The 26427-nt window shown below is 33.1% G+C and overlaps 2 protein-coding genes and 1 long non-coding RNA gene across 14 annotated transcripts; 1 reads left to right on the plus strand and 2 right to left on the minus strand.

Annotated features, from left to right (window-relative positions):
• Positions 1–678: 678 nt before the first annotated feature.
• LOC143150330 (uncharacterized) lies at positions 679–9775 on the minus strand. The gene is made up of 4 exons (XR_012993033.1): positions 9708–9775; positions 3588–9611; positions 1745–3507; positions 679–1680 (listed from the first exon to the last, which is right to left on the minus strand). It is a non-coding gene; the product is annotated as an uncharacterized LOC143150330 (long non-coding RNA).
• LOC143150573 (uncharacterized) lies at positions 1265–17359 on the plus strand. 9 transcript variants are annotated; one of them, XM_076318962.1, is made up of 14 exons: positions 1265–1838; positions 3418–3460; positions 10396–10546; positions 10627–10840; positions 11174–11269; positions 11592–11829; positions 11901–12202; positions 12272–13913; positions 13985–14271; positions 14361–14460; positions 14540–14882; positions 14970–15210; positions 15304–16172; positions 16530–17359. In XM_076318962.1, the coding sequence occupies exons 1-14, from the start codon at positions 1833–1835 to the stop codon at positions 16699–16701; spliced, it is 4704 nt and encodes a 1567-aa protein (XP_076175077.1). In that variant the 5' UTR covers positions 1265–1832; the 3' UTR covers positions 16702–17359. The 9 variants fall into 9 exon arrangements, with proteins under 9 accessions (XP_076175077.1, XP_076175080.1, XP_076175071.1 ...); XM_076318956.1 differs by lacking the exons at positions 1265–1838; positions 3418–3460 and adding exons at positions 4844–5191; positions 6500–7339; XM_076318955.1 differs by lacking the exons at positions 1265–1838; positions 3418–3460 and adding exons at positions 4844–5191; positions 6586–7339.
• Put (activin A receptor type 2 punt) lies at positions 16946–26123 on the minus strand. Of its 4 annotated transcripts, none has more exons than XM_076318979.1 (10): positions 25532–26123; positions 24549–24739; positions 24259–24436; positions 24035–24189; positions 23554–23933; positions 23281–23467; positions 23082–23219; positions 22868–22999; positions 22590–22767; positions 16946–20894 (listed from the first exon to the last, which is right to left on the minus strand). In XM_076318979.1, exons 1-10 carry the CDS (start codon positions 25578–25580, stop codon positions 20884–20886), a joined length of 1599 nt encoding a protein of 532 aa, XP_076175094.1. In that variant the 5' UTR covers positions 25581–26123; the 3' UTR covers positions 16946–20883. The 4 variants fall into 4 exon arrangements, with proteins under 4 accessions (XP_076175094.1, XP_076175091.1, XP_076175092.1 ...); XM_076318976.1 differs by having other exon boundaries at positions 16946–21684; XM_076318977.1 differs by having other exon boundaries at positions 16946–21823.
• Positions 26124–26427: the final 304 nt, after the last annotated feature.

The raw sequence follows: 26427 nt of genomic DNA on the forward strand, positions 1-26427 counted from the left end.
ATGGAAGATTTATATTTTTTATAAAAGTATTTATTTTGTACCTAACAATATAAATTAATAAAATATCGTTTTGGTACAAAATTGATTTGCAACCTTGAAAATACATTTTTGTATAAAAATCGATAGTACATTTTACATATTATACAAAATAAATCAAATTCTTGAAAAGATTAGATCTATTACGTAACATATAAAGGAGTAGATCAATTTTATCTGACTGTTATAACAGATACTTGATTGAGATCCACTGGTCACATTTCCAACTCGCAGGCTCGTAAGTGTATGCATACATCGGTAACGTTGATTTAATTATACCACTTAATAACACTAAAGAAAATTTCAGTATTTAACATTCTAACTTTGTATGATTTAATAAAACAAATGCATATCTAAATTAAAAAATTAAGTTCCAATAAACAAAAACGTTAAATACTTTTTCAGAAATCAATCGAATAAGAATGGTTTTATCGAGTTTTTATATATAAGAAGCAATTCGATATTAAAAATAAAAAATATAGTATTTTGCATGAAATTTGAGTTCTTATGTTTATTTTCTAGAAAACGAAGAGAGCGTAAGTTTCGGTGTGAAAATACCGCACAAATTAATTTTAAATCTTATTATTGTCTACGTTAACATTTGAATCAACTCTTAATTAAATCGAATTGTTTAATAGGTATATTTTTTTAAATACAGAATGCTGTGCATTGATTGGTTAGTATACGAATAAAATAAATTTTCGAGAAACATATATATACATGTTACACTATTTGCTGCATGACTATTAAACTAATTTTTTCTGAATATAATAATTACAAAGTGTCTCGTTTTTTTTATTATCAACTAATTAAGTACATATTTATGATATTTGTTGATTCGAAAAACGGAACAGTAAAAAATAAGTAATGAGTATAATATAGATTTTCTTTACGCGTATAGAAAATTTTTAAATATTTCTACTTTGTTATTGCACAAATTTGCCTTATAGTGTTTGAAATTTTATTCGAAGAACGTTCAATAAGGAATCATTTTTATTACTTCGTTCCTTATTATCGTTCTCGTATGTAGTTATGTTTCAAGCATAAGGTACAAGTCGTGCGAAGAAGTAACAACCTTTCCAGCCACGGATATCAAAGCGCAGAAAATCAATATAAGGCGAAGTCGGTTTGCAATCGTGGCACGATCATGCATTCTCCTTGAAAAATCGTATTGCACACGAGAATCATTTCTCGTTCATTATTATCGTCGAATGATTAACTCAGATGCGTATAATACCATTGGCAGTTTGATTCGGTAAAGAATATTTAAAAATTATTTGGTGAACTGTGGGAAGGAGTGTGAGAGACAGAGAAAAAGAAAATCGTGGATCAGTTGTTCGATCATCGACGGCCGGAGAGGGTGTTTGGACATGCGCAGCATAACCTCAAAACGTTAAGGGATGGCCAGACCACCAACAGTTCCTTATCGTCGCGCCCTTCGCATAGATTCGAACGACGATACTTGGGGCGTTAGTGCTTAAAATTGCACGCACGCGAAGAGAACCTAAGAGCGAGGAACGGAAACATCCCCTTTCGTCGTGAACGACCAGTCGAATTCAGGAGCATGCGCGTCGGTAACTAGACAGGGGTTGTTGCAGTCAGGGAGGGGCTCTCTTCGGGCAGAGTGACTCAGAATATGCATTCCTGAAAGTACATCTTCGTGATTTTTAAGAAGTGACATGCATATACTGTCACTTTGTAATCGTACAGTGTTATTCTAACGATATTCTACGCGATGTCATAATTCGTGGCAGTGTTGAGTGTTACGTGGATCGACTGTCAGCTGTCCCTTCACCATGAACGTGAGTACTTCGGCCACCTCTAATATCGACTCGTTTCCTAGCACCTAGTGCGTGGGCGTTCCTCTATTCTATCGTGTTAACATAATCAGTAACAGGAATGCGGTGTCGCTGCTTTGTAGAAGAAACAGGATCGAGATATTTTCTATTTCCTTTCTTTCTTAATGCATTTCCAAAGCATAGATGGAACTAATACGTCATTGACCTCTGTAACACGTAAAATCGATGCGAAGGTTACGTCTAATTGAAGAGCCTCGCGTTTTGTACCGTGTCCTGTACAAATATTGACGTTTCGAGAAATCTTCGTCATCTTTTTCTTGATATATTTTCGTATACAAGCAATAATCGTACACTGAAACTGAAACATTTTTTTTAAGAACGATGATGATTCGTGTGACGAATACGTGTTTCTATCGGGCTGTTTATCGAGACATTTGTACACCATTCAATTAGTAAATTAGAGGCGAAGATAATGATTAATTTACGAAGCTCAACCAGTAGTAGATACTCGTATCAAGAATGATTCATCCTTCTCTTATTTAGACGCGAACTCTTATTGGGATCCAGTGACCTTGTTCTTCGAAGCACTTGGGGTTTTGTTTGACTGCGTCTGCAAAATAGCTCAAGAATCGCTCTTGGTTTCATGCACATATATTATCGTTGCGTAGCTAATTACAATCCGACGCCTTTATGCGCTTGCTGAGATTTATATGGATATACCATGTACCCAAAGAAAAAGAAAGAATGGGACAAAGCTATGTGGGCTGTAGAAAGAAAAACGCGTTTCGGAATTGCAACAGAAGAACCCACATATCTAATGAATTTTTATCGCTAAGGTTTTCTGACTAATGAACCCTTGGAAATGCAATTAAGTAGATATTTATTCGATGCAATAGAGTCCAGGAAATTTCAAAAAGCTATCTTTTGTTAAAATACGAATAATAATAATGACAAAAATTAAGTTAATTGGTAAATACAAAACTGTACGTTGATTGTGTCACATTAAGAAAATGTGAGTGCAGTTCGATCATAACAAACTCCAATTATTTCTTACGTTCATCGTATATTTAATTTCTCAGTGTTACGTTAGAGTATGACGGACAAACGAAAGTATACCCATTTTAATGACATTTATCTTAGCCCTCGAATCGAGAAGAGGGAAATGCACCACTTTCTTTCGAAGATACTGCTTCACTGCACTTGTAAAGGTTCAAAAATAACACCACGTTTTATAACGTGCGAAACACGAAACAGCTTAAGAATGTGGGTATCGTGTCGCAAAATATCTTCGAGCCAATATACTTGAAAGTATTAAAAAGAAGTTAACTTTTTAAAACATTGACAAACAAGGTATATTAATTCTTCGATATAGTACGTTGCTTTCATCTAAATACCAAGGGTGAGATTGCATCACACGAACCCCGGAAAGCCTTAAATGCCACTAAACTATTAAGATATAACAATTCATAATACGGTATTACAAAGTAGTAAAAAAAAGCTCGGTTGTAGCCTCATTTCTTAACGTTACCGTTATTGGCAAAGATCTGACCAATGGAATTAATAACTCGATAATATTTTTCAGGCCTTGGGGACAGATACTGTCTGCAGCAACGGAGAACGCGTTGGTGAGTACAGTTGCGCATACATTTTCGAGATTTATACTTCTCCTGACCTGTTTAAAGCGTACATCAATCTTCGAAAGATAAAACTAGACATTCAACATCCAATATACATATAGTTTTTTTATCTTACTTTATATCCAGAATACTTTCTTCCAAGCAATGTTCATTTAATATACAAATGTATCACTTCTATCGTGTTTATTTTTATTTCTGTTACTCGCGAACGAGGTACCATAACTCGGATATTCCCTTAATATCAATTCGTATAGGGTTAACGATTTTTCGATACGTTAGTTGTGCCTTTATACGTAACCGAGTTAACTGCATTGTGGTTTTTCGGGGTATCCTTTGTCCAGTGTCATTTACAGAACACCGTACAAAGAAAACCATATAATGCGATTGTGCCAAACGCGATTATTTCGACGTTCTGCTTCTTTCTACTTGTTCGTACAACCCCCTTTAACTAAATCAACGTTACGTCTATTGTCCATTATATTTTCGATATTGGAACAATTATATCGTATCGATAACTTCTTGAAAACGATCGTACTTTGGTTTTGGAATAATTCATCGTAAAAATATTATGCACAATTTTGATACATCGCTTGTCCAATATTTTCAAATTAGAATCTCACAGATATACAATTCTTCCTTAATTACACTGTACACGTATCGATTCAGAGTTTTTATATTTAGACCAATCCAATCTCGTGTCCACAAGCTGCGGTAATTGTTGCGTTATTCATCGTCCCTTTTATTTCCAATTTTATAAAGATTTCCAATTTACATCGTTTACATACACATCGAATCTCTCAATATTGTACGTACATATACGCGCAATAATTAAATTAAACTTGGATAAAAATCTTTTTAGTTCTCTCCGTACAAGTGGAATCGTCGTTAAGTTATTTTTAACGTTTAATCCGAGAATCGATTTCTCGGAGTAGAAGTCGCAGCGATGCCTCGAACATTTGTGCTTTCAAAAATGGAAGCATTACCGTGATTAACTAGTACCTACTCATTCGAGTGACCGAGTTTCTCCTAAACATGCAGTTTTAAAAAAGAACTAGCCGGGGAAACATCTGTTTAACAGTAACGATATGATTAGAACGTAGATCTGGACAACCTTGCGAGCTAGGCGTCACTTCGATCGCAACTTGCTCATTTCAATTCGATCTAACCTCTTCCTCCGAACGTCGATCAAAAACTGGTCAATCGAAGGCGAAATTGGCCTGCGTTTGTACGAGCTTCGATATGATACACCACGTATGCATTCAATGAACCGCCAGTGGAGCTGCTCTCTATTCTGGCCGAGGCAGAGCGGGTATTTATTAATAGAGATTAAACTCCGCGTCGTGTCGTGCCGTGTGCAAACGCTCTCCCGCGCAGGACGCGTGCTGTTAGGGCAGTCTGACTCAGACTGCGGTCCAGAAACTGATTCCGCCAAAATAAACGTGGAAAAATCGTGTGCCTATCGGTCAACGTGCCTATAATCGTCAAAACGGATTAAGCTATCTATCCTGACTAAGATCATGGAACAAGCCCGACAATGTGTCAAGTGTCGCGTTTAGTGGTTACGTCGATTGGATAAGTTCCGTGCGATCGTGTACAGTGATTCGTCAACGAATCGAACCAATTTGCGAGTAACGAGTTCGTGAACGTCCAGTGCGCCGATGATATTTTTTTTCTCGCGTGTTTGTGTACGTTCGCATGCGATGCTTTTTCCTTTGTGAGGTACTACACAGAGATCCGCCCCGTCTCGATCGATGAATCGTAACCGAGCCATCGCGTAGTGTAGCGGCTTACGAGAATTGTTCGTTGGCGTTTTCGAATGCCAGTCGATGTTCGCTCGCGAGCGTACAGTTCCAACCGTTTGGTTTACCGACCGAGAGAAAATTAATTTCGATTCTACGGATCGTTACGTACAATATCCTTTATTGCAATCTGAAACGATAGGTTCGTTAAGCGTGCACTTACTAAAATGAGCCGCGTTCACAGTGCATTGTTTACCACGACACCGACGAGATACATCGTTCGACCTTATCGATACTCGGTAGACTATCAATGAATATAAACAAGTTGCGCGTGTACTTAACTTTCTCCGATTACAGGGTCACACGTGCACTCCGTTCCTGTAGTAGAAGTCTTTGATCGTACAAAAATATTTCGGCTCGTGAAACTTTTTCCTGCCCGTTCTCTTTTTATACTTTCGAGAAAAGGGAACCAAACGCTATTTCTCAACAGACGTAAAATCCATTTTTAAACCGAAAATCGACTTGTTGGTACTTGTGATCGAACTTCAATACAGATTACACTTGAACCGAACTTTGACACGTTCGATATACTCGTTGCGATTCGAAGAAATCTCCTTTGTTAGGTTTGTTAGCCTACGTTCTTTTCGTATTTCGTTGGTTCTACTTATCGAGTACTTTAAATTACCTACAGACCCGATTAACGTAATTATCGACCATATGACTCAACATTCGAATAATTTTCATCTTCTGTCCGTATTTGAACGCATCGATTGGCCCAGCAAACCCTCGTTATCTTAACGTTCGATTAACTCGAAACAATTGCTTCGCCACTTGCAATTTAGGCGGTTGAGCGCGTCTGATGATGTAACGACTATTATTACTATTGTCGCGTAGAATATTAAATCGACGCCAAAAAAGTGTTTCGCAATTGTTTCTCTTCACCATCAATCTTCTTTACCTTTGATTAATCAACACACCCTCGGCTTCCTACTATCGATTACGATTTCCACGTAATTTATGAATCATCCTGATAAATTTGACTCATTTTATTTTTATTCCACGTCGCTATCGATACGCAACAGTTGTAGTTACGGTACGAAAGAAGTTTCAAGACTACTTTAACATTTTAACTGTTGAATACTCGTATCAAGTACGTATTTTCTTACGATAAAATTGTGCAACCAGATCATAACAAAACCATAAATCAATTGGGATGTTCATTGAACGGATAAACCTACCCGTAACAATTGAACATTACGATTAAAAAGAAATTGATAAACGCGTCTAGACCATTTCGAATATGCAATTCACCGTGCGGATATACAAGTCTGCAGCAGTTAAAGAGTTAAAGACTTTGATGCTCGGATTGTACAGTTTCTGTAGATAGACGACGTTTCCCGGTCAGTAAAAACTGAAACGTGGGTTCAACCACAATGATGTGTCTTCATTGTTGGGGGCGTAAATCGTAAGGTAAAGCACTGTGTTGTAAACAAAGGGTTCTTTGAAAGGTGTCATTGACTGGAGTACAGACGAGTAATCGACGCTGTTTCACGCGTGTTTTGTTCGTCAAAGTGCAAACGTCTTTCTTTCATGTGCGAAAGTGTCGCGAGAGATGAGAGTGACGTGGAAACTTTTCGTATTCGTGATGTAACTTTGAAGTGGTAAATGTATATCGGAAAGCGACCGAAATAATGAAAAGTGAACATTTTAAAACGATGGACGAGCTATATTCAGTGTCCCCACGTTCGGACGATTGATAAACTTTGTGTGATATTTCTTTTCCTCCTTTCTCCCGCAAAGTGATACGTACGCGTTTGAGAGATATCCGTTGAACCTTTTTGTTTTCTTTTCTTTTTTTTTTTTTTTTTTTTTTTTTAATGGTTGTCCGCTGTGAGAGCGTTACTATGTTGTAGCGTAATAGGATAACAAAACACCGAACATTGACAAATGATGATAGTGCTTTTGTTGTGTGTCATCATGAAAATAGCAGAGTTCTCTGTGGGCCGTATGAGCCCACCATTGCAAGTCCCTGCACGACCGCCACATCTTTATTATAGCAAACGCAAGAGACAAGAACGAAAATATAACCGAAGACCCAATGAGAAGTGCAATTGCTTTCTATACAATCGTAAGGATACACAATAAATATCTATACTTTATGTCTATGAGAGATTATCTAACGTTTGTGTTGTCTTCCAATAACTAATCTCGATCTTCGAATTTACCATAGACGGTAGCCATTTGTTAAATATGTACTAGGTTTAGTTCAGCTTGGTGGGTAGTGTCCCATCGATTTGATTTTTCTCCTTATAATGACACTATAACGTTGTGTGCGTCGTGTAGCCTCTTTTTTCTGCACTCATCGTTAATGCTACTTATCTCTAATCACATTAATTATTAGCTTCAGGAGTGTCCGCATATTATTCCGCTCAAGGATGTGCTTATTACCACTTGCTAATAGACCGACGTTGTGTCGAGGGGCAGACATGCGAATGCAATAGTAGTTGTTCATAGTTTCGAGCAGAACTGTAACCGTAAGATGATTCTAAACGTTGATAAAGGTCTCGTTTACGGGTAAAAAGTGTTTTCTAATTTAAAAGACTCCTCCCTCGCAGTTGTACGCGAGAAACGACGTTGTGCCCAACTATTTTGAGTAGCAGCTCCGTGGGAGTGTTTTACACACTCAAGAAATATTTACGCGGCATCTGTTGAAACGCTCAAATACTCAGAAACGTGAATAAGCAACGTACGGCGTAGTTTCTCGCGAATTCTTCGCGTATTGTTTATAAAACGAGACAACGATTTCAGCTTGTCGGAGCAAAAAACAAAGAAACGGAGCTTGTTCTTCGTGGAAACATCAACTTCTTTCGTGCGCGTTTTATATGTCTCGCCGGAAAATCGCCAAGCGTAAACGTAAGCCAACCAAACGAACCGGTTCGTTTGGCACAAGTATTCGCGGATTACTATATATTTTGCTGCTTCACGCGTAAAATTTCCGTCGAGTCGCGAAATTTGGCTCTTCGATGTCTTCCTCGCTTCCCTTGCTTCTTCTGCGCTTTGCTAAAATTATCCGGTGCCCTCGACATTGCAAACGAAACACCGTGAAGGATTTTTCCATCGACGAGTAAAACCAAGCATCAATAGCGAGACCATCGAGCATACGACAGCCTTCATTAAATTGTAGTCCGTGCTGCGAATCGCGTTAAACTTTCCCTAACTAGGAAACATTCGAGCTGCGACTCGGGAATAAAATGAACAAAAGCTCTACGTTGAAACGCTAAACAATTAACGATATCAAGTCAGTGTACTACCAAAGTATTTTAATACTTCACTTCTCGTAGTCCAAGATTACCCGATGACAAATACGATGGTACTTTCATATTACATTATTCGATTTATCCAGTAGCGTATATTGGTTTTTCTTTAGTAGATTTTTCACTGCGAGCAAAGCTACGAAAAGTTATGTGCATTGTTATATATTTTAGCTGATCACAGATTTTATGCGTTTACTACGCTTAATTCGATACCGAAAACTAAAGTTACACTTTAAATATCTTAAAAGCATTTCATGTTAAATATCAAGAATAGAATACACCATTTGAATATGAGAATCTCGGCGAGTGATAGAAGAAATCTTCTATCTAGCGTGTCGTTATCGTAACCTTAATTCAAGCATGTTGTATCCGATTTCCTTTTGCCCACCCTTTACGCTGGATTGGTAATGCTCATGCGCCGCATGAGCAATCGTACTCCATAGGCGCAGTTAAAATGAATTTCTAACTATGAGTGACGGAAGAGTGAGTTGTCGCCATATGGTCGCGAGCATGAGTGTTTTCGGTTAACATTTATCAAATGTAAATATTTTCCGTAGAACAAGATCCAAGCGACCGTGGCGATGCGATGGAAAAGAATTTTTCGAGGTACGGTTGAAAACTCGTATTCGAAATAATTTTTTTTTTATTTTACTCTTTTTTCTTGATAACAAGACGAATTAAGTGTTACCTTAAAATTAAATCTGTATTGTCACAACAGTTTATCGCAACGTTTATCATTAACTATGAATGATAATACAAAAAATAACAACACCACGTGTCTCTATACTACGATTTTATAGTATTGCTTGCTACTGAGTCGTCTATGCACATATATTTGTAACTAAATTTGGAACCAGATTAAACATGGAATAAAATAAAATGGTGTAAACAATTGTGTATACTATAGGTCAAGAATTTACTACTCTAAATGTTTTTATAGTATTAAAAAGTGATGTGATCAAGTAGTTGTCAAATTTTTCGCACATGGTTAAAATTTCGATAAAATTATGCATGTTTAAAAAGTAAATTAAATTGTTCAAGTTTTTTGTTTGGACAATTTTTTGAAGAATATACTTTGAGATTATTCTGCGTTACATGCGTGTTTTCAATACCGCCAATTGCCCAATCTAAAATTAACATGTTCCGATCGATTAATTAATTATTTATTACGTGACAACTAACCTTAAAACACGCCCTCTTAAAGAGTACTGTGATGACGCGCAGCCTTGATCATCCCCGATACGGAACATGGGCGCACTTGCTTAAATACGTCCGCCATAACCTCAGTCTGACGTCATTGACTGACAATTCTACTTTATTGTGAACATTCTGCGGTGCACAGAGAGGGGAAAACACTGATATCCTTATCAGTGCATCGCTAGTAGTTTTATCGAATTAATTCAGTGATTGGTCTTCTGCGGTGCTATTGAAATGACATTTGTTTGTTATCGCGGCAATATTGCCATTGTGTGTATATTGTATCGATAGAATGGTTGTCATGTAAAATTATACTCCTTGTAACAATGTAACAATATGATAAAATTCGATTCTGCCTATTTTTCCACATAATTTTTGTAATAGTCAAAAGACGTTGTAAAATCTCGATATATATGATAATCTGTCATGAGCTGTGATCGACGTATAAGTATTGTAAATATGTTCCATTGTGATCAAAACACATAATTTTTGAAAATAGAAATCCTCCTATATTACAAAGTTTAAAATGTTAGACTGGAAAAACTTGCAAATGTGTTTAAAAACTTTTGAGAATGCTTTGTGTATGTAAGGGACAATCTGTTCTTTATTTATTTATATTTTTTATTGCAGGAAATTTATTAATCACTTATTAATATTGTATACTCTATTTTAGGTGCAGGCAAAGGGGCTGCAGTGATGGAAGATCCACAAACACCAGGATCTGATTGCAATTCTAATCCTGCAACAGATTCTATACAACAAAATTTGATTAGTTCTGAATTTGTACAGGACAATGTGGAATATCAGTGGTTTATCGATTACGGGTAATTTGCAGTGAATTATAATAGATACATGTTTTATTTCTTGTAACACTGAATGTATACATTTGCATATCAAATTTAAGCTACAGAGATGGAGGACTTCATGTTCACCCTAGTGTATTGTCCTCGCTCTCTGCTTCATATTCTCGGGAAGATTTGGGTTATTATGATGATCTTGCCCGTAATCTGGATGCTAACTTGGCAGAAATTGATATGGAAAGTTTTCGAACTGCAGACATTCATACTTTACTTACGGCATTGCCAGTTATGTGTACAGATCCTGTTCAGCATTCAGAGGTAAACATTTTATTACTACACTTGTTATTTATTTTATAATTTGTTATTGTAGTGAATATTCTTAGTATTATATTGCACATTATGTCAAAAAATTGGATTGTTTGAAAAATAACTTTTATCATAGATGGTTCACAAACAAAAACATTGACAAATGGGGATAAATCTTTTGTAGGAAGTACCTTATCTTTAGAAATACTATCTCGTGTGATATTTAATTTGTAAATAACCATTAATTAGTTCCTTCTAATAGTAGTATAATAAATTCCATGTTTCTTCAATGCATTATGTAAATAGTTTATTCTAAATATATTCTGTATTCCGTTATCGCGGCAGTTTAACTATCAAAGGGAACGATATGCCAGTATATCTGGATCTGTTATGGAAAAGCTTGACATCGGTTCATCTATCAGTCCTCATACTAGCAGCCAGGTATGATAATGGCTGAGAGCGTTAAATTCCTTTTGCCCCATGTTGGAAATGATGAGAAAGAATTTATATAGATTTGAGTTTTGCTTATCATGAAAGTAAAATGCAATTTGGTTGCAGTTCTTCTGCATGGCCAATGAAGGAAATGAGTTTAAGCTGATTTGTTTATGTAATAAACACAAAAAATGTTATAAACATTTAAGCTAATAAAACGAATTCTGCCACTTAACCAATGCATGGAGATAAGCTCTGCTAGTTCTGCAAAATGCATGATAAATCATTTACAAATATACAAAGTATAATAACAATATATCTTGATTCAAAGGGAGAAGATTCAGCCTGTTCAACGGCAGACACAATTTCCTTATGCAAGTCATCCTTGCTCTTTTCTCCTCTGAAAGAGACACCCGTACTACCACCAGGGGGTAGTTACAGCGTCGACTCTCTGGACTGTGAAGATATGTTGCTTACGTGCCAAGTGAATAATAAAAACAATTATACTATTGCTTTTGAGGGTAGTATCACAATGTATTCGGATGGCTCTCAAGATTTTGAAAATCAAGGTACAAAAATAAATGATTCTTAGTGTGGAATATAAGTAAATAAATTTAATTTTGAGGATTATTTTTTGCAGAGAAACAAAAAAATTTTGAAACAGCAGACACATATTACAATAGAAATACAGATTTAAAAAATGTATTAAATTTATCAATGGCATGTTCTGATTCTAAAATATATACTACATGGAGCAATTTGAAACATTCTTCTGTGAACAAAATTATGACCCGTCACCCTTCAGGCAATAATAATACAATACCAGAATTTTTACAAGGTGTTGGAAATATCATATCTGGAACAAATAAAAGAAGTCAGAGTTTGCCAGACTTGACTCAGGCTACTCAATTACAACACCTTAATATACCTCTCAATTTTTCTGTAAGTCTCAAAGAAATTCTTGATTTTTACAAGATAATGTATACTAACATTTTAAATATTTTTAAATAGGTTGATTCTGCAGAATCAAATAATCATGCACAACAGCTGCAGAGTTCAGGATCTGTAATGAGTCGATCTATAAACGAAGACAGTTCTGATAGTGGAGAACATAATCCAACAGGAAAGAAAATACAAAATTTAAGTCTTGTGAAATTATTTATGAAACAAAAAAGTATGAGTGCAGAAGGAATGAGTCTTACTTTAGATCAATCAGACTCTGTTAGCGATAATGGATGGCCTACAAGCAATAGTGCTAGTGATAGTGGTACTAATACAAATACACAAATACAACGGCAAAATATAAATAATACCTCAAAATGTCAAGTTCCAGAAGGTGATTTTTCTATAAATTGGGTTAAAGGTGATCTTCATAATAATCAAGAAGTAGAGAACCAGAAAGATGTTTTTAAGGACATTCCAAAACATTCATCGATAATCAAAGAACAAGAGGATAAAATGATATTATCAGCATCTGTAGAGGAATTATCAGAAAGCATGTCTAAGTCGGATTTAACGCACGATAATGATAATGTTCAAAACAGTTTCGATATCATTCCTAATACATTTGACCATCAGCGGAAAACTGCGTGGATTCAATCATCAGAAAAGAAGCATCCAGTTTGTAAAACAGCAGGCATTCAAGCAATAGCTGAAACAGAAGATAATGGAGTTCAAACGTCTTTAGTATTTACGACACCTGTAGAGAAAGAAAATCCATCTTTAAAAGAAACCATTGTTAACAAAAAGCCAGTTTATGTTGTATATCCGAATTATGCATTGCCTGATTTATCGTTTCTTAATATTAAAGATGCAAAGTTAAATAATGTAGCCTTAAAACCGCAATGCTTTGGAAAAAATAAAATGAACTGGAAATATACTGGTCGATCTGGTAGACCATTCTCGTGTAATGATATTGATGCATTGCGTCAACGTGGATTTTCTCATGTTAAAGATTGGGAGTCACTGACATTCCTTTTGCCTACTGAGTACAAGAAAATTTTGCATGATGTGCCAGAAGTTTCAAGGCATATCAATATTAATGAAGAAATGAAAAAACCTCTGTTTTGTTTATCGCCTCCAATGCGTCATAAAACGCGCCCTATAAGTGAAATCATACCAAATAATTCCTCATCTACTAGTAGCACTGCAACACAGCCATCCTCTGGATATCGAGGTTCTTCTACGATATTAACCGATTCTTCGACAAATCAGCAAACATCAAATAATACAACCAATCCATTATATCTTTACCGTTACGATAGTATTAGTTCCGAGGCCAGTTTAGTAAGTAATGATAAAAAAATCCTTAGGCAAGTTAGTAAAACAAAAGCAAGCTGCCCATCTCTTCCAAAACGATCGATCTCGTTACCACATGGAGATCGTGAATCTGACTTTAATAACGGAAAAGTGCCACCAAGACCACCTTTACCCAGAAGTATTTTAAGAAAGAATAAGGTTCCTGCAAGTAAAAGATATAGTATGTTTGAAATGGGAGATGTAGAAGAAATAGAAGATCAATCTCCAGAAACAAATAAACGAATGTCTTTGCAAGAGCCATATTATATGAATAATGATCTACAGCTGTTGTGTCGTGGAAGAGTTATTGATTTGGAAAAAGATGTTGATGAGGCAGAAGAAAAATATCATACAGGTAAACAATTGATCAGCTTTTATTTTACTATTTTGTACGGTTTAGACATATTTTTTTTTTTTATTTTACAGAGAAAGTAAATGAAACGACTAGTACGGGAGATATAGAGACTGAAAATTTGGAAAATAGCGAAGATGATGTGAAACAATTAGAAGAATATTTGAAACGGAGTGGTTTCTCATCACAAAGTAGCGATGGAGATACAGAAGATCCTGATGTTAAATTAAGATCGTACGTAAGAAAGTTTTTAGCTCTCAGAATGAATAAGGATGTTACCAAAACTCCCGATATGATAGAATCACAGAAAAAGACTGTCAGTTTTGCTGTAAACCAAAGGAAAAAATATTTAGACAATAAGGTACTTTGAAGCATAAATTTTACCTTATTTTTTGGATTAAGTTTTGCATATATTAAATTATAGATTGTATAAAATCTTGTTTATTTCAGTCCAACACCTTAAATGAACAAACTAAACATTGTGCGCTTACGGAAGAAAGGAGGGATATGAATTCTGAAACTAAAGCATTAGATTTAGATGAAAAGAGAAGTAAATATACTGCAGATTCTTACATATTTTTGTACTAATCATGTTAATAAATTTCTAATGTGTATACATAAACTTTCAGAAATGATATTATCTGCAAATAAAGCAGTAGATTTATTATTGAAATATTGGAATGGTGAATCTACCCATAGCAGACAGAATTATAGTGATAAAAATGAATGTGCTCAAATCTGTCTTAATAATTTATGCCCGGCTTTGTATGCCATAATGTCAGATGGATTGAAACCACACTTAAATTCTACATTTGGACCAATAACAAATAGTGTTTGGCAGGTGGTTGAAGCATCTTCTCAACAAGGTCCACTTACCAAGACATTGAACGAATTAGTACAAAAAATTAATGGTGAAGATGTTATTACAGAAGGAATGCTAAAATTCCATGCATTTGTATTTGGTTTATTAAAGTAAGTTAACATGTATCTAATGAGTTATGACGTATGATATGTATCTATAATTATATTCTAAATGAATTTTTTGTTCTTCCTTTTCAGTTTAAGAGCTTTAGATGCATGGTTCGCATATTTATGCACAAGAGAATCCATCTTAAGAAAACATTATAATAATAACAGTTTATTTGTAGGAGCTTTAGCCAATACAAATGCGCGAGAAGTTGTCGATGCCCTCTTGTACATTCTAAATCCTCTCGCATTTTGTCCGTTTCAGCTTGATCTTTTGTATCAGTATCGTCAGCTTCACAATAGTTTTGGAAATTTAAATAATCATACTATAAGTGTAAGTATCGTCAGATTATTGTAAATATAATTTATTATATTTTGTTTTACTAGGGTCATAATATTATCGTAATGATTATACTAATGATTACAGACCGTAAACTTTAGGAACGTTGATATTTCTCCAAAGGAACATCATTTTGATAAAGCGGACGTTTGTGCAATGGTGTCTAGTCCAAGGAAAGTACGTCCAAGATCTTGCGTTGCTTATAGTAACTACGAGGATAAATCTGGTGGTACACATAAACAAGACATGGAAACTGTAAAGAAACGTTTAAGTAATCCTATAGGTTCAAAAGTATTCCGCGCTCTCGATAAACTAGCTTCCGAAGATTCTGAAGATTATACCGATAGTTTAGAACATTCGCCATTAAACAGAGCGTCGAATAAGCATCATCCTGTATCAGTAAAATCTCATAGTCCAGAGAATAAAACGGATGACGAAGACAATATGTCCGGCGAAGCAAAATTTAGAAAGCTTCAAGAAAAATGGGAGTTAATGGTTGGAAAAGAGGATACAAAGAATCAACCAACAACGACGTCACCTTTGTCGCCAACTCGAACTCCTACGAGTTTAGGAAAATCCAAAATACCTAGGCTTCTTACTTCGCCAGTAAAACAGTCGAATGCAATATCAGGAACTGCTAAGAATACGAAATCTCCTGTGTCAGGAATTCCATCTTTGAAGAAACCTGCTATGCTTTCGACAACAAAAACTGTACCAAAAAAATCTGTAGAATTAAGAAGCAAAGAAGTAACGAAGCGTATTAGTAGATTGGATCAAGAAGTTGTAGGGACAACACGAACTCATTTAGCGCGACCTAGCTCTCTACCTTACAAGTCGTATGGATTAATGTCGAAAGATAAAAACTTAGTCTCTCCACAAAGACGAGCAGCATCTACATCTTTACCACGACCAACTACCACTACCACAAAGAATCTTTCCTCAAAAAAACCAGTTAAGTAAGTACAAAGAAATTTGTATTCTTAATTTATAGATTCTAGATAAAACAAATTAGTATAAAATAATATAAAATATTCTTAGCATGTAAATTATTTAATTTAATTAGAAATTTTATTTTATATTAGATATATTGAATACGTAACTAAATTAGTAAAAATTGACAAGAGTAAAACTTTGTACACTTCTTCATTTTATGGATTTTGCATTCATTAAGTTTTATAGAATCTACCAATGTTACTTGTGTTTTTAGAGCATTACAATTTTTCGTTCATAGTTTTATTGCTTGACGTTTTGTTGTTTCTTTTGTTTTTCTTTTATAGATTAGTAAAATAACAGTTCGCGCATCTCGGTTCCAGAGAAGTTCGCACACTTACACACAGAATTCCGTCAGATAATGGGCATCTTGCATTTGGAGAAGGTGAGAAGCTGAAAGTAATTCTAGAAGTAGATAATAAGTGGTTGTTATGTGCAAGAGGCGATCGAAAAGGTTTGGTACCACGGATGTGTGTGTATAATATTCAGACTTAGCCCCACACTTCATGTCGGTAAAACAAAATAATTTAAGTGGAACAAAGTTATATAAGACTTCGACAACTATGAAGATATTTAATGAAATGAAGAAAAATGTGTACAGTGTATCAAAAGAGAGGCATAGAATTGTTTCTAAAGAATGGCATAGTAATTATCCGTAATTGTTTGAAGCTTCATTTATATCGAATTGCGATAGTATTATCACTCATAACGTCATCGGTAAGAAAATAGGTATCACTAGTCATAGGCTTTCAAACCAGATTATATTTAATTAATTGAACATACACCTATTTATAACCAGAATGTACATATATACAGTAAAGTATGATGATGATAAAGACGATAATGACATGTAATAACTTATAATTATTATGAATGTAACTGTGATCATAGTGTATAGGCGAGTAAGTTTATTAACGCGAATGTACGATAACGTTGAATTTTATTTTTACCGTTGTAACTTATATTTTATTCGTATCTATTCCGTACATCGCACGTCTTTTAACGAGTATCTCATTTAGTTTTATCTGATGTATAAATTATTATATCGCGCGCTTGTGGTTCGCAACAATCACATTTTTTTACTTGCTTCATGTATTCTTTAGTATGCAGCGACATACTGTGTAATCAAATAAAATCTAAAATTGTAATTGTATTTATCCCTGTATATTTCCTCGTATATTTCCTGTAAGGCAACCTGTTTATTTAGGATATTTGAGTAGTATGAATAAATGAATGCATACAAAGTGAACAATGTGCTGCAGCATCAAAAAGCACTAAACTTTCATAATCTCAAGTATTGTTAAAGTAGTTTTCAATTATTTTATGCATACAAAATAAATTGAATAAAGTAAACCATTGACATAAGAGAGTGAGTGGCATTCATGCATTCAATGCATATAATTTCTGTTAATACAATTGGCAAATAAAAAAACGTGTTAGTCGGTATGTTTATATAACTAAACTGTCCACATTTACTAAATATACTTTTTAAGTATGTTCCCACTTCTAATAAAGTCTGGTAGAGCAATTTTTTTCTGTTCAATTTATTAAAATGTTCAATTAGTTTGTCTATCAATAACTATGCAATTATATTCTATATTATTGACAAAATAATTTTTTGTTACAGAATGGTTATAATGATATGATAAACGGTAATTTATTTTCATTTTTAACGTATTAGTAACGCTACTTTCTAAACAAAGATGAAGTTATACTACATGTTTAAATGTTAAAAAATGTTACATTATTTTTGCAAGCACCGCTTTTTTATTTCCTCTCGTGTAATGTTAATGTCTACGATTGATTCTATAATCGTTTTATATTTTGAGGAACTTTCTGTAATCAACACACCTTTCATACAATAATATGAAAAAGATGATGTGCTAGAATTAGTATATTTTATTCATTAGCATAAAGTAACGTTTCTGCACTCTTGTATTATAAAAATTTATCAGGCCATTATAAAAATTTGTTACCAAGTAATATAATTTTGAAAACAGCTACATCCAATGTGCGTAGGAACATTCTATTGCTATGAGTCACATTACTTTTAAATGATAATTAAGAAATTACTTTTTTCTTTAATAGTCTTATCTCTAAATTACATCTTACTAAATTTTATTTACAATTGTTTTTCTTTATGTTAGACTAGATGCAGACAGGGCATATCTGGTTAGTCCACACTATAATACGATGTAATTAAAAGAGAATATATAATTAAACAAAGCTTTATAAAAAATTACTTAGTAATCAATTGCTCAAAATTGTCTATCAATAATAACAACAGTAGCAGAAGCAGACAATGATACTGAATGACATAATATGTATATCAGACTGACTATGGAATTGGAAGTATTTTGATACTTTAATGCTACATTACAAAAGACATTCACCGTATTTACAAACATGATTTTAACAGGTATTTTATATCTTACAAGATGAGGAAACCTTTGCAACTCAGTGTAATTAATTAATGAAATAAAAATTTTTTAATGGAAATCTTCATAATTGTTTGTTTTAAGAATTTCATATAAAATTTAAAAGAATTGTAATTCAAATAACAGAAAATTATAAATTTAATAATTTCTAATAAAAATCTTCAATATACCTGTTCTGGTAATACCAGTAAGAATTTGTATATACTAAAAGTCACAAATTACAATATTGATTTACATTAATATACAGTATATTATATGTGACTGGAATGCCATTACGGTACTGTCAATATTAAAACCTAATTTCCGTATATACTGATGGGATATGATTTAGTAAGAGACAAGCAATGTGGCATGATACATTGTATGCATGTCTATAACTTGGATGTATGCCTACCTATGTATGTACAAGGAGTTTCAAAATATTACCTCACCATTGCACTTTATTGAATGCGTATATATATATATATATATATATGTATTTAAGACCATAAAATTGAAAAGATTTTGTTTTTTTTTTTTATTGTAAACAAACGTTTTATTTATATCTCAGTCTTACCTTAACAGACTGATATTTCTGTCAAATGCATTGCTTCCTAACTTTTTACACAAAGATTCTTTTGAATTATGCAACAATTAGCAATGATGAGATTAGAATATTCTTATTACATGAATTTTACAAATGAAATTTTCAACATATACAGCATATATATGAAATAAAAAGATTTATAATGGAATTTTCTTAAGGATGCAGTTGTCTGCTTTTCGATATGTAAAAGTCCAAAAATCTTTTAAATCTAGATAGTGTCATAATTAACCCATAATTGATTTCGATGTGCAAGATCATGTAATCAACTATTTAAGGTAACTGTTAAATAAACTCTGTGCTCTATGGTTCTCAGATTGCTTAACATTATTATAATTATATTGCATTGCAAAGATGAATATTATACATAAAGATCTGCGTTTCTATAAAACAAACGTAATACTACATAATCAACTATGGGTTAATTCATCATTTATAACATCATGTATTAAAGATTAATAGGTACACGTTACCGATTTCAATGTGTCTTACATAGCTAGAAATGAATATACAAAGATGAAGAAGCTCTAATGTGTGCATATATTATTAACCTTTTGGCACTGTTAAAGTCCAGTATCAAAGATAAAATAACTTGCCATCTTTTACTTGCTCTGATAAATTATGATCATGAATTACAGGAAATATTCGAAAAACATTTAGGCCTTATTTATGTTATTACAAGACTTAATTCACATAATTATTATCACAGCTTATAGTACAATTATACTCTCTTGATAACATCAAAGTAATTTAGTATTGTGAAGTCTAATAGATTACTCATTTTTCAAAAAAGAAATGTTCATTATAATGTAATTTATTTCTAATTTAAATCAAATTGTTTTTGTTATTATAGTCTTAAATAAAGAGAATTCAGAGCAAGTAAAAGAAATCATGTACTTAAAATTGACTCATTGAAACCACAATTTAAATAAATCGGAGTTATTCGAAACGGGCATCTTGAATCGCCTTTCTATTCTTTTATTATTAGGTTTAACTCAGAAAAATTCTATTTCAAACATTTTAGAGTAGATATGTCCAAACTAAACTCTGAAGCTTAAATTAGCACTTTCTCTCGATTAGTTCCGTTACTATGGTTCTACAACACCGACATTGTGTGCCCAACATAAATGTCTTCAGCAAAAATTAATGTATTGTCTTTTGCTTTGTGATTAAGATATCTAGCAGAAACGGAAACGTACAATTTCGTTGGTTTCTTTGTCTTTTTTTTATAACGGCGCATGAAATGGAAATATGATAAGTGAATGGCTTCACCTATGGATATGTTTGATTTAGAGTATTATTGATTGCTCAATAAATGAAAATTTAAATTTAAATTATTACATTCTGAAATTGTGTATATTTCGAAGTCTTTTAAATATTTATGAGACACTAATCATTTTTTCTGAGTAAAATTGTCAGATTCACAATTAGTTGACGTATTTTCAAATACTTGTTAAATGTATCCAGTCTTTAAACAAGTTGAAAGTATATTGAAAACTGATCTGAAATTCAAAATTTTTGCAAAGAATATTGACCAAAAATGAACTTTATATACAATCTTTTGTATTACTCAAAAAACATTAAATTTTTCAACTCTTATTACTTATCCAATACTTAATGAATTCAGCTGACTTATTTGTCGGTATTTGAACTTCTTTATGTGTATACTAAAAAAATAACAATTTACTTGATTATTGGAGAAGAATTAAAATAAAGCATATTACACTAAATGAATGTGACATGAATGCTTTTGATCAGGTATTTGATATCGAAACAACTATAATATCTGAATTGTGGGAACATGGTTCATGCAAGATGCTCCGCTTCTTTAAATATTACTAATACATAAATAATATATAACAATCACGTATTCAGGATCTTACATATCCATTGTATATACACTGGATGCAAGACTCGTTTCGAAGCTACGTCATGTGTGTACGAATCAGAGAATTATTTTCTTTAACAAAATTGTATACATTTGTAAAGAAATTAGCACGATTGAAGCAAAATGTAAAAGGAAGACTGTTACTTCACATGATGAAATTTCATCCATGAACTCTTATACAACATCAATTTTGATTTTTTTAATGCAAATTTTCATAACGCACTGTACTAAGAATCAATACACGAAGTTATTATATTTATCATAAGCTACATATCTATACAGATTAAATCATATTTCAATTTGAATAAAGTATATGAATTTACTTTAAATATGTATAATTTGTATTGCTTCCCCAGTTAAAATGAAAACATGATTAAATAAATCAAGTTCATGGAAAACATCTTATTTCGTGAAGTAAACTAGTCATCTTAAATACTATATATTACAAAATGCAAAATAATCGGAGTAGCTCGTTTATTTCGTGCGAAATCCTAGTAAATTCCTCATGGCTTCCAATCAGTTAACTCGACTGTTCCTACCAGGTACTTTGTATAAGGTTGTTGAGTCATCTTTGTAACAATTCACATATGATACGATTTTACAGATAAAAGTCATTCATTGAAATTCGCTTGGCTAGTGTTTTATCCATTTTGTTATCTCTGAACAATCATTGCATGGTTACTAACATCAATGAGGAATGTAATTGTCCTGTATTTAAAAAATAAAGTGAACTTTTTATATTAAAACTGTAGCAGTACATACTTCAACACCACTTCATACTCTAAAATGGAAGTAATTTCAATATAAAATAGAAGATATAAATCTCAACATTCATGTTGATCGGTAATACTGCATGCACGAGGGAGTATTTTTAATTGCATTGTATTTTTCGCAGTTAATCAAGATTTATGTGTACAACATAAATATTTTGTAAGATACAAAATCTAGGAACCTTTGGCAATAAAACTGTCTTTTACACTATTAATCCTTAATTTATGAATAATTATTCATTTATATGATTCAATGCTCTATGTTTTATATCTTTAATTAAAAAAGGCTATTAAAATATAATGAACTAAATATTTGATATGCAACACTGATTACAAAATGAAAGAAACGAACGTGAATTAATTATAAGAAAATACTCTAAAAGTGAGTGATATAGAAATGTACTATAGGATCGAAACAATATAATTAATAAATAATAGTATTTAAAGAACTGTCCTTGTAAAAGTATTTTTACTTCATATTTTGTTATCTAATCCACAAACATTTTAAATGATCATGATTGTGTGAGTAACTTTGAAACGTAAAATTCGTACAAAAAAAAACAGAGATAATAGTAAGAAATACTTATCAAAAAACGACATGCCATATTTTGACATTCCTCATTGATGTATCCGTAAAAATTATGATACAGAAAATGGTTGTGCAATGTAACTAAAGCTATAATACACGTAGATTAACTACATACTAGATTCCTTAGTGGTGATAGTCTCGTTGGTATTATCAACTCTTATTAACGTCGATGAATTTAAAACAAGCGTCCTACTCAATGTAGCAACTCTTTCCATTACACAAGAAGCTGAAAGACGTGCTTCGGCGTCATGATCCCAACACTCTTCCATTGTATCACAAATTGATTGAAGTCCCTATGGAAATAATACAAAAAAATTAGTTAAAATTGGGTACTTTTTTTAATATATGTGAATTAAACATGTTTTCCAATATTGTATGCGGGAATTTACTTACAGGGTGTTTACGCCATGTTTCTAAAATGAGTGGTCTTTCTTTCTTATGCACAACACTCTCTTGCATATCTTCTAAGGTTGGGTGAAGACCAACTTCGTCTTCAAATGGTAATCTGTATTCCCCGATTGGTCCCTAAAATGAATAAAAACAATGTAATGTAACAATTAATAATATAGTATTTTAAATGTTGAAAAATAAATAAATAACAGTTTACATCTTGCACTGTGCATCGTGAAGCTAATTCCCAAAGCACTAGTCCACAAGCATACATATCAATTCGTAAAAATGAGTCTCTTGTAAAATTAATTGCTCCTTCTAAAACTTCTGGTGCCATATATCTTCTTGTTCCAACCTAAAAACAATACGTTATAAATTGAGTTTTATTTGTTATACAATACATGCAATGAACATACCTGCCCATGTGTATCACCACAAGGTTTTCCAGGATGAAATATCAATGCTAGACCAAAGTCTGCTATGCAGGCACTCATGTCAGCCTTAAGCAAAACATTTTTTGACTTAAAATCTCTATGAGCAACAGCAGGTTTGTAGCCATCTGCTTTGTTGGCTGGAATTTCTTCGTGTAGGTGCATCAAGCCTCTAACAAAATTAAAGGTATTGTTATATCAAACCATATACAGTATAAAACACACAAAATATTTATAAAATACATTTGGAGGCATTACCTTGCCATAGATTCTGCTATTCTACACATTTCAGGCCATGTAACAACATTTGCCTTTAAATAATCGCATAGTGAACCCTTTTCATGGTATGCAGTAATTAACCAAAATTCAGCTTGTAAATTATCTCCTCTTTTTTCAACACCTATAAAACGTAATATATCTTCATGATCCATATGTGCTAATTTGAAAATTTCTTGTTCAGTCTGCCAAGATTGCTTGTCCTGTATAGGAAATACTTTAACAGCAACAATTTCATTTTTCAATTGTGCTTTCCAAACTGCTCCAAAACGACCACGAGCTTTGATTTCTAAAAGTTGAATAGGTCGTAGTCCCAAATTTGGAGATGGTTGTGGTAATGGAAGAGGTTCTAATGTGGGTACCTAGAAAATTTACTTTGTATGATGATAATGCGTCAAATATAGTTTATAATATAACACCAAAACAAAAAATTTATAACGTTTAATAATTTAATATTATGTACATATGTCTTCCAAACCTCGTTGAAATATCCCAACTTTCTACGTCGATAGCACCAATATAAAAATGGCAAAATAATAGCAAGGAGAAGCATAGGTATTGATATTGATAAAACAAGTGTTATTATTTGTTGCTCTGTGTTTGGAACAGGCTCCAATTCTAAAACACAATTTTACTTAATAATGACGAATATAGACAGATTATTTATTATTTACAAAAAATACATACCATGCATAACAGAAGGTTGAATAGGTTTAGAAGAGGATGTTGGGTGAGGATCCCATGTAAAATTCTGGTTGCACATGTTGCCATCACAGCAGCAGAAAAATAATTCTTTTTTCCTTTCTGCACTGTTCTCGATACAATGTGGCCTATCATAGCAATCATTACTATCCAAAAAACATCCCTGAAATTTGTGGTAATAACTTTTCAATAATAGAGAAATAAGTTACAAAAAAATATTATAAATAGATACAAAGGGAATACATTGTAATATAGAGCACATAATACATTTGTACCTTTAATTTAATTATTGATTTTTTCGTAGCATTATCAATCTGCCATAATACATAACAGTGGTTTCGTTTGCCCGGGTCATGTGGACCACATTCTTCTTTTCCCGAGCATTCCTGCTGAGGTTCTGTACATAATGTTTCATTGTAAAATTCACAAACTGAAGAACCTTTGACATCGTGTCCTAAGGTTGGTCCTAAAAATTAAATTCTTTACAGACTTTTAACATTAGAAAACAACAGTTACCATTTATGTAATATGTAATAGTGAATAAAGTTTTCAGTTGCAGAAATGAAAGATATCAACATTACAATTATAAAATAATTTATTAAATTGCACTTTAACGTACAATAAACAATACATATATATGTTACTAATAGAGACTTATAAATGCTACTTATAACTGATAATAAACAATTCATACATAAACAAAAGAATCTGGACCATATATACTTCAATTATTTTTTATTCTATGTATACAGAACTGGATAAAATTTAAAACAGAAACATTGAAAATATAATTTTAAATAATTCCAGAAATAATTTTATTTCTTAACTTTGGATACTAGATTCGAAATATGTTTTTCACTTATTTAAAGTAATATTTTGAATAATATCCAAGTCTGTAGATGTTCATTTAAAAAAAAAAACGATTTAAAAAGAATAGGATTAATATTTTCACGATAACGCAAATAAAAATAACATTTTATTTTAATCATAGTAGATCACATTTCATAATGAAATATACTACCATTATTCTTTTATTTAAAAGCATATTTCGTTTAACTCCGCGCGTATATAGGATAATCAGTTACGTTTGTAAACACAAAACAAAATATCGGTCCATCGAGTGCAGAAGATTTAGTAACGGTTTGAAATGCATTCGGCACGGAAATGCCATCGTAATCTCCAGGAAAATTTCGCGTCAGCATGTAATTTACGTTGCGGATGCAATTGACAAACGGAAGATAATGGAACATGCAATTACCTAACAATCCTAGGATGAGATATGGCAGTATCGTCACGTATGCGGACATCGTGTACAGATCGTAAAAGCATACCAGAAATTTAAAGTCTAGGCGCACGGTGTTCGCGAGATGTGGCTACAGCGCCGGACTTCGGTGCGCAAGGTCCGGGGTTCGCGCTTAGCCGTCACATCTGGGTTATTTTCTACGTGATCCGCACCATCACGTGTGTCTGCTTTTCAAAAGCACGTTTACGGCTCCATTTTCCCAAACAGGTTGAAATCACGTCAAATTAAAAAATGAGAAACGAGGAATTTAGTCCTATTAGCTATTAAGCAAATTGTAGTAATTCATCCACCGACACATGTCTCTTCCTCACCCCTCCCACGTTCGTGCAGGAACGCGGACACCATGGATTTATGTCATTTTTCACCATTCGAACACTTCAATTCTGATCACTTCTTGCCGATCACGGTTATCCCAATGAACAAACAATCGAGTTTAACAAACACGAGTGCACCTACAATGCGACAGGTTCCAAAACAATTAGTAATAATCAACCGACCTCACGAACTCGCAAAAGTACGTACCAAACGCACGGAGGATGGATCATAAACTAATGGATTGTGATAGAACGACGACGTCGACGAGAAATTGATGGCTACATTTGCAACTTGTAGCATTGCTTTCTTTTTGAATTTCGAACTAACGGAGAAATTGTGGAAAGAGATTAAGAATATAAACGCTCTTCTTTATTACTATATTTATTTTAATGAAGAGATAAAAAGAATCAGACAATATGATATTTATATTTTATAAGTATTACTATTTAAAAATAACAATACCAGTAAAAATATTAATAAAAGTATTTTATAGTAATAGAATAATGCAATTTACTTGAAATATTTAAAGTGCTGCT

This window comes from Ptiloglossa arizonensis, chromosome 8 (genome assembly GCF_051014685.1).
Source record: "Ptiloglossa arizonensis isolate GNS036 chromosome 8, iyPtiAriz1_principal, whole genome shotgun sequence".
In the NCBI taxonomy this organism is placed as follows: Eukaryota; Metazoa; Arthropoda; class Insecta; order Hymenoptera; family Colletidae; genus Ptiloglossa; species Ptiloglossa arizonensis.

What these genes read in the sequence shown, in the direction of transcription:
- LOC143150573 (XM_076318956.1), top strand. Translation starts at nt 7,159, where the DNA reads ATGATGATAGTGCTTTTGTTGTGTGTCATCATGAAAATAGCAGAGTTC. An exon ending in CAATTGCTTTCTATACAATC is followed by an intron (nt 7,340 to 10,395) that starts GTAAGGATACAC and finishes ACTCTATTTTAG; the next exon opens with GTGCAGGCAAAGGGGCTGCA. An exon ending in AGAAGAAAAATATCATACAG is followed by an intron (nt 13,914 to 13,984) that starts GTAAACAATTGA and finishes TTTATTTTACAG; the next exon opens with AGAAAGTAAATGAAACGACT.
- Put (XM_076318976.1), bottom strand. Translation starts at nt 25,580, where the DNA reads ATGTCCGCATACGTGACGATACTGCCATATCTCATCCTAGGATTGTTA. An exon ending in TCTCATCCTAGGATTGTTAG is followed by an intron (nt 24,740 to 25,531) that starts GTAATTGCATGT and finishes TTTAATTTTTAG; the next exon opens with GACCAACCTTAGGACACGAT. An exon ending in ACGAGGTTTGGAAGACATAT is followed by an intron (nt 23,934 to 24,034) that starts GTACATAATATT and finishes TAAATTTTCTAG; the next exon opens with GTACCCACATTAGAACCTCT.